The sequence below is a fragment of the Anas acuta genome, chromosome 4, assembly GCF_963932015.1.
Source record: "Anas acuta chromosome 4, bAnaAcu1.1, whole genome shotgun sequence".
Classification (NCBI taxonomy): domain Eukaryota; kingdom Metazoa; phylum Chordata; class Aves; order Anseriformes; family Anatidae; genus Anas; species Anas acuta.
This window is the reverse complement of record NC_088982.1, coordinates 41,893,721-41,908,508: the sequence shown is the minus strand read 5'-3', so window position 1 is coordinate 41,908,508 and position 14,788 is coordinate 41,893,721. Positions and strand designations below refer to the sequence as shown.

Genomic DNA, 14,788 nt, shown 5'->3' with positions numbered 1-14,788 from the left:
ATTCTCTAACACGTGAACACTCACCTGTACAATACTTGACTCTCCAACTTAACTATGTGAATCAGTCAAAGGATGTCATTTGGGTACTTCACTGGCAGGGAGTATGCCAGGAAAACGCAACCCTCCTCCAGTGGTGAATGGACTGAAGAAAAGGTTACAAGCAGGAGTTGGGCTGCTTGGATGGAGGACAATCATGAAAATATGAAACAGCATAGCAAGATAAGGTCATAAATAAACAGTACAGACCTATGCTTGGCAACTGAGCAATCATGTTGTAGCACAGATGTATTTTATAGCATGTCTTCAGCAGGAGTTTGCAGCTATCTGCAAAATTAGAAAAGATCTTCATGGCATTCCCCTACTGCTTCCTTTCTGGCATAGAGCTTTCTATGCAATGTATTTTGTTTTTTTTTTTTTTTTTGTTGCTGTTCATTTTCTTACAGGATTTTTTTGGTAGTTATTATTTTTTTTACATATATACAATCTCTGTGCCTTCATGTTCTGTTTTCTTGGGGGGTATTGGATGGTTGGGTTGTTTTGCAAAATGCTTTGCTTTTGTCCTTGACTCGAAATCTGAACTGAGAATCTGTCTCCTGTTTTTCTGCCTGCAGGGATTCCAATGCTGAAGATAGTATTTGCGGGATATGAGCACCTGTCCTTAATTTCTGTCCCCTTACTCATCTATCATCCTGCTCAGATTCTTCTTGGCAGTCTTTTGGTACCAACAATAAAATCTTGGATGGTTTCTAGGCAAAAGGTAAGAGCTTCAATTCAGTAAAATCACCTTGCTAACTTGAATTCTAATCCTTAAATTACTCACTTTATGTGGCTCCATTTTGGTTACCTGAATTATGAGAAGTGGGAAAGGTCCCAGTTTTCCAGAACTGAGTCCAGAAATCAGGTCTTGTTAAGCTATACTTATCTTAGCATCCAAAAACGGACAATTGTGAATCATATTTAATTTTGAGATTCCATCAGTTTCATGTAATGATAACTACTTAATTATCAAAATTAAATAACTACAGAAATAATCAGGAGACAGGTTGTTTAAAGAAAATTGCATGCTGTTCCTGAAGAATGATAGCCCAAAGTTGACGCTACCAGTGGCAGAACAATCCCTGCAATTCTGGCTTCATTGTCTAGCTGCTCCCTGCTGCCAAGACCAGGAGTGTGGCTGGAGTTCATCCAGACCTCCCTGGTCCTCAGGGGTGGTACTGGCCTTCAAGGGCTGCTGTCAGTTGCTGCAAGTTAGCACAGCCTTTAAACAGGGCATCAGAAAAGTCAGCCCAGTACTGGAGAGATTTACAGTTCACCAGCACTAGTTTCTTATTCATTAAGCTTCAAATAAACCTTCTGTGTTAATCAGACTGTAATGCTACCATAGAGCCACTTCAGGGGATTGTTGTTCTGTTGCAGCAGATTTATCAGTTGGTCTTCTGTATTATTCACAAATGTTATTTTAATTACTCTCATAAGAAAAATCAATGAGGTTGGGGCTGGTACAGTTGCAATAAGTATAATAGAAGTGAATATTGTGACTGGATAATGGTCTCCCGCTTTGAAAATAAACATGTCATCATCAGCCTTGATGTTTATTTTCTATAAACACCTTGGTTTCATTTTGGCATCTCTCTTGCAGGGGGAGACGGTTATCCAGTCACAGTACTCAACTGCAGTGACATTCTTACTTAATTATGATAGTACATGTGATCTGGTTGTATGAAATTGAATTTAAATATTTAGAGGTTCATCTGCAGTACGGTATTTCTAGTTCGTAAATATGGCAACAGAATCTGCCAAACTACAAAGTTAAAATATTGTTTCCCCAAACAAAATGTGGGATGATGTCTCTCTCCAAAGTCTCTCACTGAATAATATCCAAAAGACTAATCTCAAATGGCTAGATTTAACAATAGTTAAATGCTGGTGTTTCTGAAAGCCGGTGTTTCTGAGGGGAATATAGCCTATTTATTTTTAAAGGTTTAGATTTTTTAAAGGGTTTACATTTGTGCTAGAGTGTTTTTTCAGCAGTGCATACAAGCTTGAAATGTACAATATTAAAGGTTAATATCTACAACAAAAAGACCCATCAGACTTATCTCTCAGACTGAAAATTGCTTGTTTAGCCAACAATCCTCCAGAAATCCTCTTACCCATCAAGCAAATGTGTCTGTGAGGGCACTTCCTCCAAAAGGACACGGAAAGCAAAGGTTCCAAATTTGATGAATTTCCCTCTCAGGCCACAAGAAACACCAAGTATTTTTTGTTGAACAGCACACCAAAAGAAGGCATCCTGCACAGTGCTCACATCTGTATAAAGGAGCAGCTGAAAGCCTAACCCCATTTCAGCCTGTCACACTTGCCTCCTAGGTTGGAGAGGGTGCTTCCTGCCAAACTGGAAACATGACCACCTATTATTTGAGCTGAACCTCTGTCACATACTAAGTAGTTCAGCTACCATAATTGGCTGACCCTGCCATTGCTTCAACGTTTCTCCATGGGGTTTCTCCTCTCCTTGTAAAAATGTTTGGTAAGAGCAGACTAAAGCTACAGACATTTTAAACAAGATCCTCAGGCATCAGTCACCTAGCATAAGATCAGTTCTGGACTTGGCTTACTCTTACCTATCCTCAGAAAGGAAGGTGTAAACACCCAAGGTGCATGACATCCACCACTGTTACAGTGACTATGCTCTGAGCAGGCTTTGAGCCACATGGAAAGAGGCCAAGGACCAAAAAAGTGTTTGCAGAAGTTCTTATCACAGTCTTTACCCTGAGTAGCTCAGAAGCTCTTGTATCCATGCCACAGGTGGTTTCTTGACTGGGGTCCCAACAGTTGCTTTCTAAAAGACATCTGAGACCCACTCCAGCTTCCTTCACTGCCAATGTAGCCGTATTCCTTAAGGTTCCTCTGTTATGTCTGTCTGTATATGAGGAGGCTGTGATGGGCTATCAGAGATAAAAAGATCATCAAAATAGTGGCCTATTAGCTGCATGCTGATAACTTACCATCCCAGAAGTACATGGAGCATTTTGTCAACCCTCAATAAAAAGCTTGTCTTGTACTGTTGATCTTCTTTTAATATAAAAAAGTGACTTTTTTTTTCTTTCCCTGTTCACAGGCACTGAAGTTAACCAGGCAGCCCAAAGTACCTGTGAAGGTATAATGACGGAGATGGCCTGTGTCACAGTGAATGTATATATGTACTATACTGTACACACAGACAATTGAGACAACTGGGTATTTGTGAATGTTGCTTCAGTGCATATTTTATTTTTATATATACATATATTATATATATATATATATATTAAAACAATACCTGTTAAGTGCCTTACAGATGCATTTTTGGCAAAAGCATTGTTTCCAGAAGCCACTTTGTTGGTTACTGCAAGAAGTTGTACAGTATTTTGGAGTCCTTTAGTTTTTATTTTTCTAACAGAGTAAAATGAAGAGGTCATGACTAGCAGTTGTTCCTTCCATTACCCCTGCTTTGATGCCAGGGTGCACCAGCTGTAAGTTTCTGTTTTAAACTATCCAAAATGACCAGAAGCCTATCCCACTGCTGGCTTACCCTGGAGAAGAGCTTTCCTGAAGTTTTTTTTCAAGATTGACTTGAATTCCTGTGTGATTCTGTTACACTCCCTAGTCATATGACTGTGACATGCCTTTTTCTTCTGAGTTTGTGTATACTCAGCATGGGGCCATCTATTGGATAGAAGCTGAGAAGCATGAATTATTTGCATTTGTTGACACAGTTGTCTAGACATTCCTTCAAAGTTAATGGTATCTCAAGAAAATTCTTTCAATTCCATTGTATGATATTGTGCCATTGTATATCTTAAATGCCTCATAAGCTTCTTCAAAGAAATGGTCTGGTGCTTGGGTTATGAGTGAAATATTTGTGTTTGCAGCTAGGAGATCTTTTATAATTTACCCCTGAAGAACACATTTTTGTTTTTTCTTTCTTTTTTTTTAATTTTTGTTGTTGTTTCTGTTTTTGTTTTCCTTCCCCTGGTGCAATGCACAGAGATCTACAGTGACAGAATTTAGGATGTTAATATCGAAGCAAAGTCTTTATTGTAGTAAGCCAAGCTATGTTTTCTGTACTGCTGCATTGGTAATGGATAATAGTTTGTGAGGATAAGAGTTGACAATTATTTTCTGTTGCCAATTAAAAAGATCCTTACAGTAACAGGAACACTATTTTAGCTAATTTGACAATCAGTCACAACTTTTTAGAGAATCAAATATTACCTTTTTTAGTGAAACTATATAAAACATATACAAAATACTATTTCTAATGGGAGAGTTGAAGAGATGGGAACACAGGCATATGTTTTAAGCACCTAGCCAGCACTGCATTTTGCCTGAGAGATTAAGATTTCAAAAGAGGGCTCTACACTAGACTCTGAGGGTTCCTATCTGCAAAAGCTGTGCTGGCAGTTGTGGATTAAAACATTAAAAGGACTGAAAGAAATTGGTCAAACACAGATCAATGTAAGTGCAGAAACATCATGTGTGTCACAGGTAACATTGCAGCAAATCTGAATGAGCCGATCTTTAGCAGATGTAAATTATTATAGCTCTGGTAAGGCTATAGGCATTTATGGAAGCTAAAGGTCTTTTTTTTTTTTTTTTTAATGAGAATAGGCATGTAAAATTCATATCCTTTTGCCTTACTGAAAAACGAATCATCTTTGGTTTACCTAGTGTGTTTTTTCTAGTCTGGTATTCCTGTGAGTAGCAGGAAAGCAGTCTGGTACCAATCATCAGTGCTTTACCTGATGGTCTGTCAGTGCAAGACTGCTCTGTTGCCATCTGTATGAGAAACTATCAGGAGCCGACAGTGTCACCTTATTCAAAATTGTCGTCACTGATAAAACAACCACATAACAAAGGTACGTGATGTGGTAATAAGCTGAATTCTTGCCATTCCCTGGAGAGGAATCAAACTCTGCACACTGAGTATGTGGGAGGGCTGAGAGACACCCCCAGTGTCCTCCAGGGCTGTGCACTCTTCTCACTAGCCAGTAATGCAAAGGACAGCAGGCAGTGAGCTCACAGTTTGGATTAGTATGTCCCTAGATGGCAGTCAGATCCACCAACCGGCTAACCTGGGAGGTAACTGGAGAGAGGGAGAGAGTTCATGCATGTTCCTGGGCCCTTTCTTAAAAATTCCTTTGTCTGTGCTTAAAAACTCTCCTTGCAGCAGAGTCCAGACTCAGGACAGCTCCTTTTTGTTTGCTATAAACCTGAACATCCAGAATGTTGTAAGGACTTAATCCCACTGAAATTAATGTCTCTTTCCATTGGTTTTGAATGGCAAAGCAACAGTCCCAGGAAGAGTGACTTTTTTTTTTTTTTTTTAAATATACAGGACAAGTTCAAGCATACAGTAATTTAGTGTGGTTGTGTTGGCACTAAATAGTCAGAACACTGCAGCTACCCTTACTGAGCTACCTCTGTGTACTGAATCTCATACTTTCAGTACATCCAACAACTTGTTTAGATTCCACTGAAAACATCCTTTCTTTGTTACATACTTTCTGCATTTAAGAATATTTCACACTGTTTTAAGGTGGAGTTCTGTTAAAGCCTTTACAAAGTCATTTTTGCTTGGGGCAACGTAAATGTTGTGTATGAATGTTGGAGGTGTTGATCTAAAGGGAATATGAAGCAAAACTGAAATACATGTATTAAATCCATACTTAATGAAACTTTATTATGCATATCAATTCTGTTATGTTTAAAGACTATTAAGATGTTTGTTTTCTGTCTTGCTATGCTGGTATGTCCTTAATAAACAGAATGATTTTGAATTTAATTTTGCAAAGAGGAAAACAAGATACAATTACTTATTGAGGTCAACGTTTTACCTCTCTTACCTTTTGTTTTGTTTTTTGTTTGTTTGTTTTTGTGAGTAAGCTTTTAAATTGTTTGCTTGTCCTTTAAAAAAATCTGTGATCTGTACTGAAATATTTTATGAACTAAACTTGGGGAAAGAAAGTTCTCAGAATACTGCAAATTATAATCAAATTGAAGTTAATTAACTGAGTTCCAACAATTGTTCAGTAGAGAGTTAGAAACGTGTTTGTTTTTTTTTAGCCTTAAATTTAACAGAGAGATCTGGTATAGAACATAATCAGGCAAAACTGGTGACAAATGAGGACTTTGTTTATAAAACATAAGGATTTTCTTGATCATTGATACTTAAATTTACATATCTGTAATCCTGTTTAACATTATCAGAGCTAAAAAAAAAAAAAAAAAAAAGAGACAATAAAACAGCACTTCAGAGTTCACAGGGAATCTTGGCACCTCGTGTTGAGTTATTCAAACATTTAATTTTCCCCTTTTGTGCAGTAAATTGAGAAGCTTATGATGACCCCAGTAATAGGTCCAAGATAAATCATTTTTTACATATTTAAAAGCAAGATCTTTATTTTCTGGTTGTAATTCTTCTTATATATCCTTTAGCTCATGTGAATAGGTTATATGACAGAAAAGCCACAGTCTCAGCAGAAGCTGGGCAGTTGTGCTTGTTCATGGACCAAAAGGAGAGTATTCTAGCAGTTTGGTTTTACAGAAGTAGTCCCCTCAGTTATTCTAGCAGTCAGAGAAAGAGGAACTTTTATTTGTGTATGGTTTTCTGTGAAAATATCTCGACAGCAGGAGGTTAGGAGGAAAGATGAAATATTGTCTGTCTGCAAGCACTTTTATTTATGTGTAAGTGCATACGTGCATAAAATATGAGCAGTTACATATGTAGAAATAATAGAAAGGACCAAGTCCCTGGTATATATTTTTTGCCAGTTTGAATATGGAGACAGAGACTTTTTTTTTTGCTGTTATTCTGACATTAAAAATGAAATTTCAGACACCGAATCGTCTTTTGTATTGAATCGTATTCTTATACAGAACCTTTAGAGCAGATGATCACAGCATTGTATTTGTAAACTGTGGACTATTTTGCACTTAAATAGATGTTGATGCATTTGGGAATTACAACACAGTAAGAGGCTAAATCACGGTTCCACCATTCTGTTATAATCCAAATGTGTTTATATTACTATTATTATAAAGTGCCAGAGCACACAGAGACCTTTGCAAACACGTTAAATAGACAAGAGACTAAATTCTGTCCTTGGTTTCACTTGCACATCTCCAATGAAAAGGCTGTTAAGCTGTGGAGTAGGCTCCCAAGGGAAGCTGTTTGAAAAGCCCTGCCATTGTTCTAACAATGCTCTGTGATAATGTAGCCTATGAAGAGAGTTAAATAAAGAGTATTTTATATTTTATATTTGATGGCCTGCTCTTTCCAGCATGTAACAAACCTAATCTCTTTTGTCCCTATTTCCATGGGTAGCCCCAGTCTCCCAGACCAAAGGTACAGCATCTGACTGGCACAATGTCTGAAGAGGGAGATTGTCTCCTCTTTGCAGTTTTTTTTTTTGTGAACCACGTATCACTTACAATCGTTATACTGTGAGCTCTTTTGAGGAGGCATTTCGAATTCATTTTTTTGAAATTTTTATGTACAGTTACTCTACAATTCTCATTCAGCAGAGAACACCCTACCTGATGGTAAGTAATCGTGAGTAGTAGGGACACGTGCTATACAGTGGGTGTAGATTTGCAGGAGTAGAAAAGGAAACGCCAGGAAATAGAGGTGCGAGGCATTGCTACAGGCAGGTCTGCTTCATGCTGGCATGTAGAGCTGTAGTAGAGGTCACAAAATCAGCCTCTAAATTGTTCTTTTGCCAGAAAGGTGGAGAGTGAGATCTTCAGTGAGAAGTGAAATTAAATTTGCTAGTGATTAAAAGGACAAGAGAGATGTGTTGGAAGCAATTGGTGCCAATGAGGCCTCTCAGCTGCTCCCCTAAGCAAATTGCAGTCTCAGTGGAATATCGGCTTCTCAGTCCATCAAATTGCAGTAATCAAGTCTGGAGCTGATGGGAGCATGAGTCACCACTTAATTTTCTCATCAGTGGAGGCCAAGTTTTCAAAATATTTTTAGATGCATTTCTGTAGAGATTTCTGCCAGCCAGTGACCTATAAGAGTGACAACGAAATGAGCAATAACTGCTCTTGAATCACACTCTGCTCCCTGCCACACACCCTGCTGACTGCTGTTTTGGGCATGGAGGGCAGGTAGACCGAAGGTCTTTGTCATCATTGTGCAGAAAAGAGCCCCACTGAGTTGATCCCAACATCAGCATTTCCTAAGTGAAGTGCTGTTCCTAGATTTCAGTATTTCTCCTGAAGTTGGGCTCAGCTCACCTAAGAGGAAAAAAAAAAAGTCAGTGCAAGCTCTTACTGAAAAGCAATATAATAAAGGAGAACAACATGGCTATTAAAATAACCTATTTAACTGTTAACATATCTGGCAGGTCCAAATCAGCTCTGGCTCTGTGTTGCTAGCCCAGACTGGAAGCAAGCAAGAGATTAGGAACTCGTTATCCCTGCTTAGAGAGGCAGCCAGTACTTAGCAGCCGCAGCACACAGAAGAGGCCGTCTGTCTCCAAGGCATCCTGTGCTGGTGCATATTGTCTGCTCTTTACCTGTGTTCAGAGGTGCCACCTGGCAAAACCATTTTTCACCCAGTGAAGAAGAAAAAACCCTCTCTGGACAGCATCAGCCATGGGTGGTCTCCAGTGAGTATAATTGTAATGAAATCAAAGGCTTGCAGATGTCAGCATGCAGATGTTCATCTCTGTAAGAGGAAAAATTACTATTTATGGTCAGTTTTCTTATGAGATGGTTCCAAATTCTCAAGGAAATCAACTCTTAACAGGAAGAAAATGGGCTGCCTTGAAGGAAAGATGATTTCATTGATACGATTTAAAAAATTATGGAGGTCATGTGAGAACTGGCCTTTTGCCAGAGGAATTGTAGAAAATAAAATTTGAGAGTCCCGTGACAATAATTGGGTATGAAATTCTATTGACAAAAGCTTTTACAGGTCTGTGCTCTGTCCATTCCTTCGCATTGTGACTGCAGTCCTTCCCAATCAACGTCCTTTGTCTGCTGCACAGCCCATACCCGATGTTCCAAAATTGTGTCTCATTTCCTGGGGCCTTCCCCATGTAGTTCTGCTTCTCACCAGCAGTGCTTGATGACATCTGCAATAAAATGTCCTTTTTTCCCCTACCTCTTCAACCTGACACTGAAGAACTTTAGACATGCAAATTCCTATTCCTATGTTCTTCTTCAGGACTCGCAGCTCCCCTGTGCCACGGTGCCACCACGCACGTGGGCCTGCAGCTGGCTGTTTGATCTGTCACGGTCACTGCTGCTCCATCAGGCAGTCCTACCTTTGCTGATGGTTTCCTTTAGCCTTGGTGGTAATCTAGGCTATATATATAGCTGCTAAAGCTAAGGGATTCTGGAGAAACTGTGTCTCAGTTGGGAATCAGAGGATTCTCTAGGAAATAAATCCAGAGTCAAGATAACGCTTTTCCAAGAACAGAGTCTAACCCTCCTCTGCGTTCTTAGCTGTCCGATGCAACGTAGCATTGCTGAGCGGGATTCGAGTCTGGATTGATGCCCCAGAGCCAAAGCCTCCACCCAGCATTGGTGCTGATGGCAGCATGTAAAATGTATGTATCAATTCTGGTGTGATATGTTTTGCCAAGATCTTCAGCAAATTGTTGCCTGCTCTGTTTCATGGTGTTGCTTTAAATTAGAATAATTTCAGGAGGAACTCAATATTTATAACAATTACAAATAAACTTTTATTTCCAGTGAAATATTTTATATATTTCTGTTTCAGATTGTCTGAAAAATAAGCTGTGATTTCCAAATAGTGGCTCAGTACTCAGATGCATGTACAGTATTGGCTCATGCATTCACTCTGCCCTTCCCCAGAACACGTGTACAGCCTTTCAAGTACTCGCAGAGTTGTCTGAAGTGCCCTTTAGGAAAATGGTATAACATTCTCTGTTTAGGTCCAATTCCTCGATAAATAAAATATATCCCAGAGGCATAATAGTGTACTAAAAATAAGAGTATGACAATTTCAGCCAGCTAATACAGTAACTGTTTGATGCAGCTCATGGAGTGTTAACGTGGGAAGTCTGTGTCTTTTCAGCTCAGCTGCCTACGAGCATCGAGCACGGCTCTTTCTCCAAGCCGGAGTCAAATCCCACAGCCCCATTAACAGCAACGTGGGAGCAGTACTTCCCCAGCGCGCTCGTATTTGTGCCACCCTGTGTTTACAAACTCCTCTCCTTCTGGCCCTTCCCAATGTAAAGCCATCGCGGAGCTGTGATACATGAGGTGTTTGTGAGTCAGCGGAACACGAGTGCTGCAGGCTGTGGAGTCTCGACCTGATCATGGTTCAGATCGGGCAGCGTGTATTTGTGATGCACGGCGCTAACGCGTAGCCTCTCCACTTACGAAGGGCATAAAGAGCTGTGTGTTGTTATACAATCATATATAAACGTGCCCAAATAATCTCATTTAAAGTATCTAACAGGGCATTGTTCTAAAAACAGCAACATTCAAATCTTACTGGTACCATTCCTGGGCAGATTTTTAGGTAACTTTTTATTAAAGTAAGGTGCATATTGCATGTAGAATAACCACTCTCCCAGTGTAACAGTATGTGTATTAAACCACTACCCTATATGTTCTGTAATTTAAAATTTTGCATGTATATAAGGAGTTGTGCTTGTCTAGCTATTATTTTTGGCAGCACACTCTCTCTGGTAATTCATCCCATTTGAATTTGTAGCTTTGGCTTATAAATAAATATGCTCCAGTGTACTGCAAGCAGCAGCTTTCTGTGTTTAAAAATTAAATTTTGTGAGAAATTTCAATGCATTTTTCAATATCAGTGCAAATATTCACAATTTAGTTCGTTAAGATGGTATTGCAGTGTTGTTTGCATAGCTGCTGTTTGGGAACGCATTTGAAATTTTTTCAGAAGCCCAAATTTAGGGGTTTATTGTCTTAGTAACAAAATGTTTGCTCTGAACAAAATCCCAGAAGCACAATACATTAGCAGAGAGAAAAGAGTATTTATAGCCAATAATTCAGCTGAACTCTTTTATAAATTATGACTGTAAAGAAAGACAAAAGGGTGCCTTTTTAAAACCTTTTGGCAGCTTCTGGTTCCAGCGATGCTGAGTAAGGTAAGTAATGTTCTTTTGATTAACAGTCAAGCCTTGAGTGGTTTTCGTTTAAAAAAGTCTTTATTAAGCTTTTTTCTCAGTCATCTTTTTTGTTCTGTTTTGAATGGACTTCCATCTGAAGAAAACTTCCCATGACTTTTTAGCCTGCATTAAATTCACGCTGACAGATGAGAATTATTATTAATTTGCTCCAGAAAGAATTAACAGGCCGGGCCAAATAAATCCACTAAGTGTGCTATTCATCTCTCACGCATATTATCGCTTAAAACTCATGATAGTGGTGCTGTAAAAAATCAAGAGTCAAGCCCGTATTTGGACCTGAAGAGACAGACTTGGGCTGAGGGTTGTCGGGGGCCTTATTCTCGTGTCTGCGGGTCAGGACATGACGGAGGGGGTGCTCAGCCTGGGCTCTCGGTCTCTAGGAATGAATTTGCGCCCTCAAATTCATCCTGTGCCCGCTTTACCAGCGCTGAGCCCCGGGGAGGCGCCAGGGGCTCGCTGCCGGCGGGCAGAAGATGGCGGCGGCGGGGGCAGCGGGCGGCGGGGCCGGGCCGGGGGAGCCGCCGCCATCGGCGGGACAAGGCTGCCCCCTGGCGGGAACAAGCGCCTCGCTACGGCCCGTCCTCACCGCCACACCTTCACCGCGCTGCTTCTCTCCTCACAGGGCGCTCAGGGCACGCGGGAGTGTGGTTTTCTGAGGTTCATCCCTAACCCTGTGTGTGTGCACCCGGTAACTGGCCTGCTTCAAACGACAGATCAAACGTCCGAGTGAAGCAAGAGTCAAGCAGGTACTCTGTTATTTGTACTGCAGTAGCGTGAGGAGTTACAGCCCCGATCGGAGCCCCGCTGCGCTAGATGCTGGAAGTGGGAAATGTTCTCATTAGCGGGGTGCGCAGACTGTCACAGGAGTGAGCATGAAAGCCTGCACCAGCATTTTTCTAGGTCACTTTACCTCTCATAGAAATAAATAGGAAATATACATAAGGTGGCAATCACAGTCTTATTTTAATTTCTTTCTAGTTTGAAACGATATGCGTGAGAAGCTTTCATAAAACACTTTTTAAAAGTCTAGCAACCAGCTTGTGATTACATTTGCCTTCTCTTGTGACTGTACGCATACACCTTGCAGTAGTCCAAGTGCCAGTCGCATCTACAGTGAGGCTGGAAACCAAACGCTTGCTGCTCGCTTGGCCAAGAGCTAGCGAGTTATGCCAGAGTTTCTGCGTGCCACACTGCCCACTTCATTGTCCGGGTGTATGAAAGGAACAAGCTATGCTTTCCCCACAGGAGAGTTTCTCTTACTTGTTGTTGTATCTTTAACCCTTCCCAGCAAATTTCAGCACAAAGGGTTGGTCTGCCTGCCATGTCTATTAACAGCATAGAAGATCGCAGTTAACTTGTCTGACATGTAGTGTTTGTGCTACATTAAGCTTTGGGAATTACTGGTGACATTTTACTTGACTGGGTTAAATATTTTTCCACTTTGGGCCACGTGTTTGCATAATAAAGATCAGCAAGTCATATCTTCTGTGTTTCCCTCTATACCAACAGCATAATGTCCTTGGTACCTGGACACCACTTCCTAATGTACATCAGCGTGCACTGATATACAGCAAGTCTGATCTTTGACTTGCCTTTGAAATAGGGACACATTTTCTGAACAACAAATTATGCTTTGACATTAGAAGGTGGCAATCTGTAATGGATATTGCAATCTGAAGATTCAAAGAGACTATCTGTGATCTTTGTCCTTAGCCTAGTAAGCTGGAGCCTCTCTTCCCTTCTGCACATTATTTGATTGTAGTACATAACCTTGGGATGTACTAATAATCATTAGTCAGAGCTGATACATCCTTTACGGACCTGCCCTGCTAAGAAAAGGAGATGTTCTCTAGAACAGCAGTAAATCAGCAAAACATGCACTTAAATATACAGTAAAATGTGGTTTGAGACATGATCCTTCATACATCATATACCAAAATGGTTTACTGAGAGAGTCACGCATACACTAATGAGAAAAGAGCACTTCTGCAATGAGACGTGAAAGGGGGAAATGATTCAGTGGTGGGAGGGAGGCTGGGGAGAGGTTCCAGATAAGCTCATGGCCCAAGGTGGTTGTGACTCCCCAGATCCCGCAGGAGAGCTGGGTGGGAAGGTGCTTCTCTGCCCTACTGTGCCTGATGCGGTACCTTGAAGGAAATGGCAGGGAATGGGGAGGGAAAAGATAGGAAGGGAGCACTGCAGAGCTGCTCAGGCTTGTTGACTTTCAGACGATTGAGACTGGCAGAGGCAGTGGAGAGAGTCTGCCTTATCAGGAGGAATGACGGGGCTGTTCACCAGCTGGGTAGGTCAAATCACTACTTTGTCAGGGTTTTATTGGCTGGTAAGCAAATGTCTTTTTGCAGTTGAATGCTGCAAGAAATCATTAAAGCGTCCCCTCTTTTTACAGGCATTTCTCATTGTTAGTTAATCTGAGCAAATAAACAATGCATACGTCTGCAGACCAAGGAGCTGGCTGAAGCACAGGTGACCCCACAGAGGTGAGAGAGAAGTCAAAACTTCACCCCTCAGCAAGCAGCTAGTGTGACCTCAACCCATGCTCAGTGTGTTGTGGAGACGTGCTGAATGTTTTAGTCTCTGGGTTCCTGGCCTAGCTGCTTTGCCTCCCTTGGTTTATATGGTCTCCAGTAGTTGCAGAAATTATGCCAAAAGAGCTGGCCAAGCCATCCTGCCAGATCTCCATAACACCTAGGGCCTCTCCCAGCTCTGCTCTGCGGAGAGGTTCGCCTGAGCTCACACATCTCTGAGGACTGCTGCAGCTGGGCCCACAGGGGTGGGCATTAGGTTTCACACTTGGGGCAGGGACGTGAACCGGGCTTCAAAAAGGGTTGGTGGAAGAACTCCCATTTACCTCAACAAGGAAAGCTTTGCATGAGTCTCATTACCCATTCTGGGGCTGACAAAAGCAGTGCATGTTTGGCTTTTTTCTCACGAGTGACAATTCAACCAGTGCAGGAAATGTCCGTGATGACTTAACCAAGCTTTGGGCCAAACGCTCTGCTTAATGTAACCTCTCTGCACTATGTTTAATGCCACTAATGTATTGGAGGGCTGCCATCCTCTGCTAACTGCAGCTGGGTCAGGAATCTTTTAATAGAGCAGATGCAGCATAGTGTGAGACAACATCGTCTCCCGGGCAGAGGGGAACAGAGTCACGGAAGGGCTTGATCCAAACTGGTGCTGATACCATGAAAAAGCAATAAGAATCAGTAAGTGATGGTGTTACGTGTTCAGTACACAGGATTGATGATTTGGGGACAGTGCTTGCTTTTTTTTCTTTTTTCTTTTTTTTTTTTTTTTAATGAAGCAGGGAGAAAGTGGGAATCACAGTGACACAAGATGGGAAAATGAGTATGCAAGTAAGGGAGTGATAACTGGGCATGTCCAGTCGTTATTTCTAAAACTTTTTTTTAATTTATTTAATTAGGATAGCTTATGCATCATAACAACAAGAAAGTATTTCAGCCATAGGAGCTTTCACTGCTAAAACTGTGAACTGTGTTTGATGCCTGTTTGATTGGTGGGGAGACAGACTTAGGATGGGTGTGAATTAGAGCTGAATGGAAGCTCCTCTGCCACCTTCTGTCAGC

The 14,788-nt window shown here is 41.1% G+C and overlaps 1 protein-coding gene across 5 annotated transcripts in view; it reads left to right on the top strand.

Moving 5' to 3' along the window:
• The window catches only part of SLC10A7 (solute carrier family 10 member 7), a 144,696-nt gene extending 137,395 nt beyond the window's left edge, over positions 1 to 7,301 (top strand). For 4 of the 5 annotated variants that reach the window (XM_068680891.1, XM_068680889.1, XM_068680890.1 and 1 more), the window contains 2 exons: positions 612 to 757; positions 3,122 to 7,301. In XM_068680891.1, coding sequence (XP_068536992.1) covers positions 612 to 757; positions 3,122 to 3,166 — 191 coding nt within the window. In that variant the 3' untranslated portion in view covers positions 3,167 to 7,301. Of the gene's footprint in view, positions 1 to 611; positions 758 to 3,121 lie in introns of those variants that run through there. The other variant, XR_011096147.1, reaches the window with a different exon arrangement.
• The last annotated feature ends 7,487 nt before the right edge of the window (positions 7,302 to 14,788 follow it).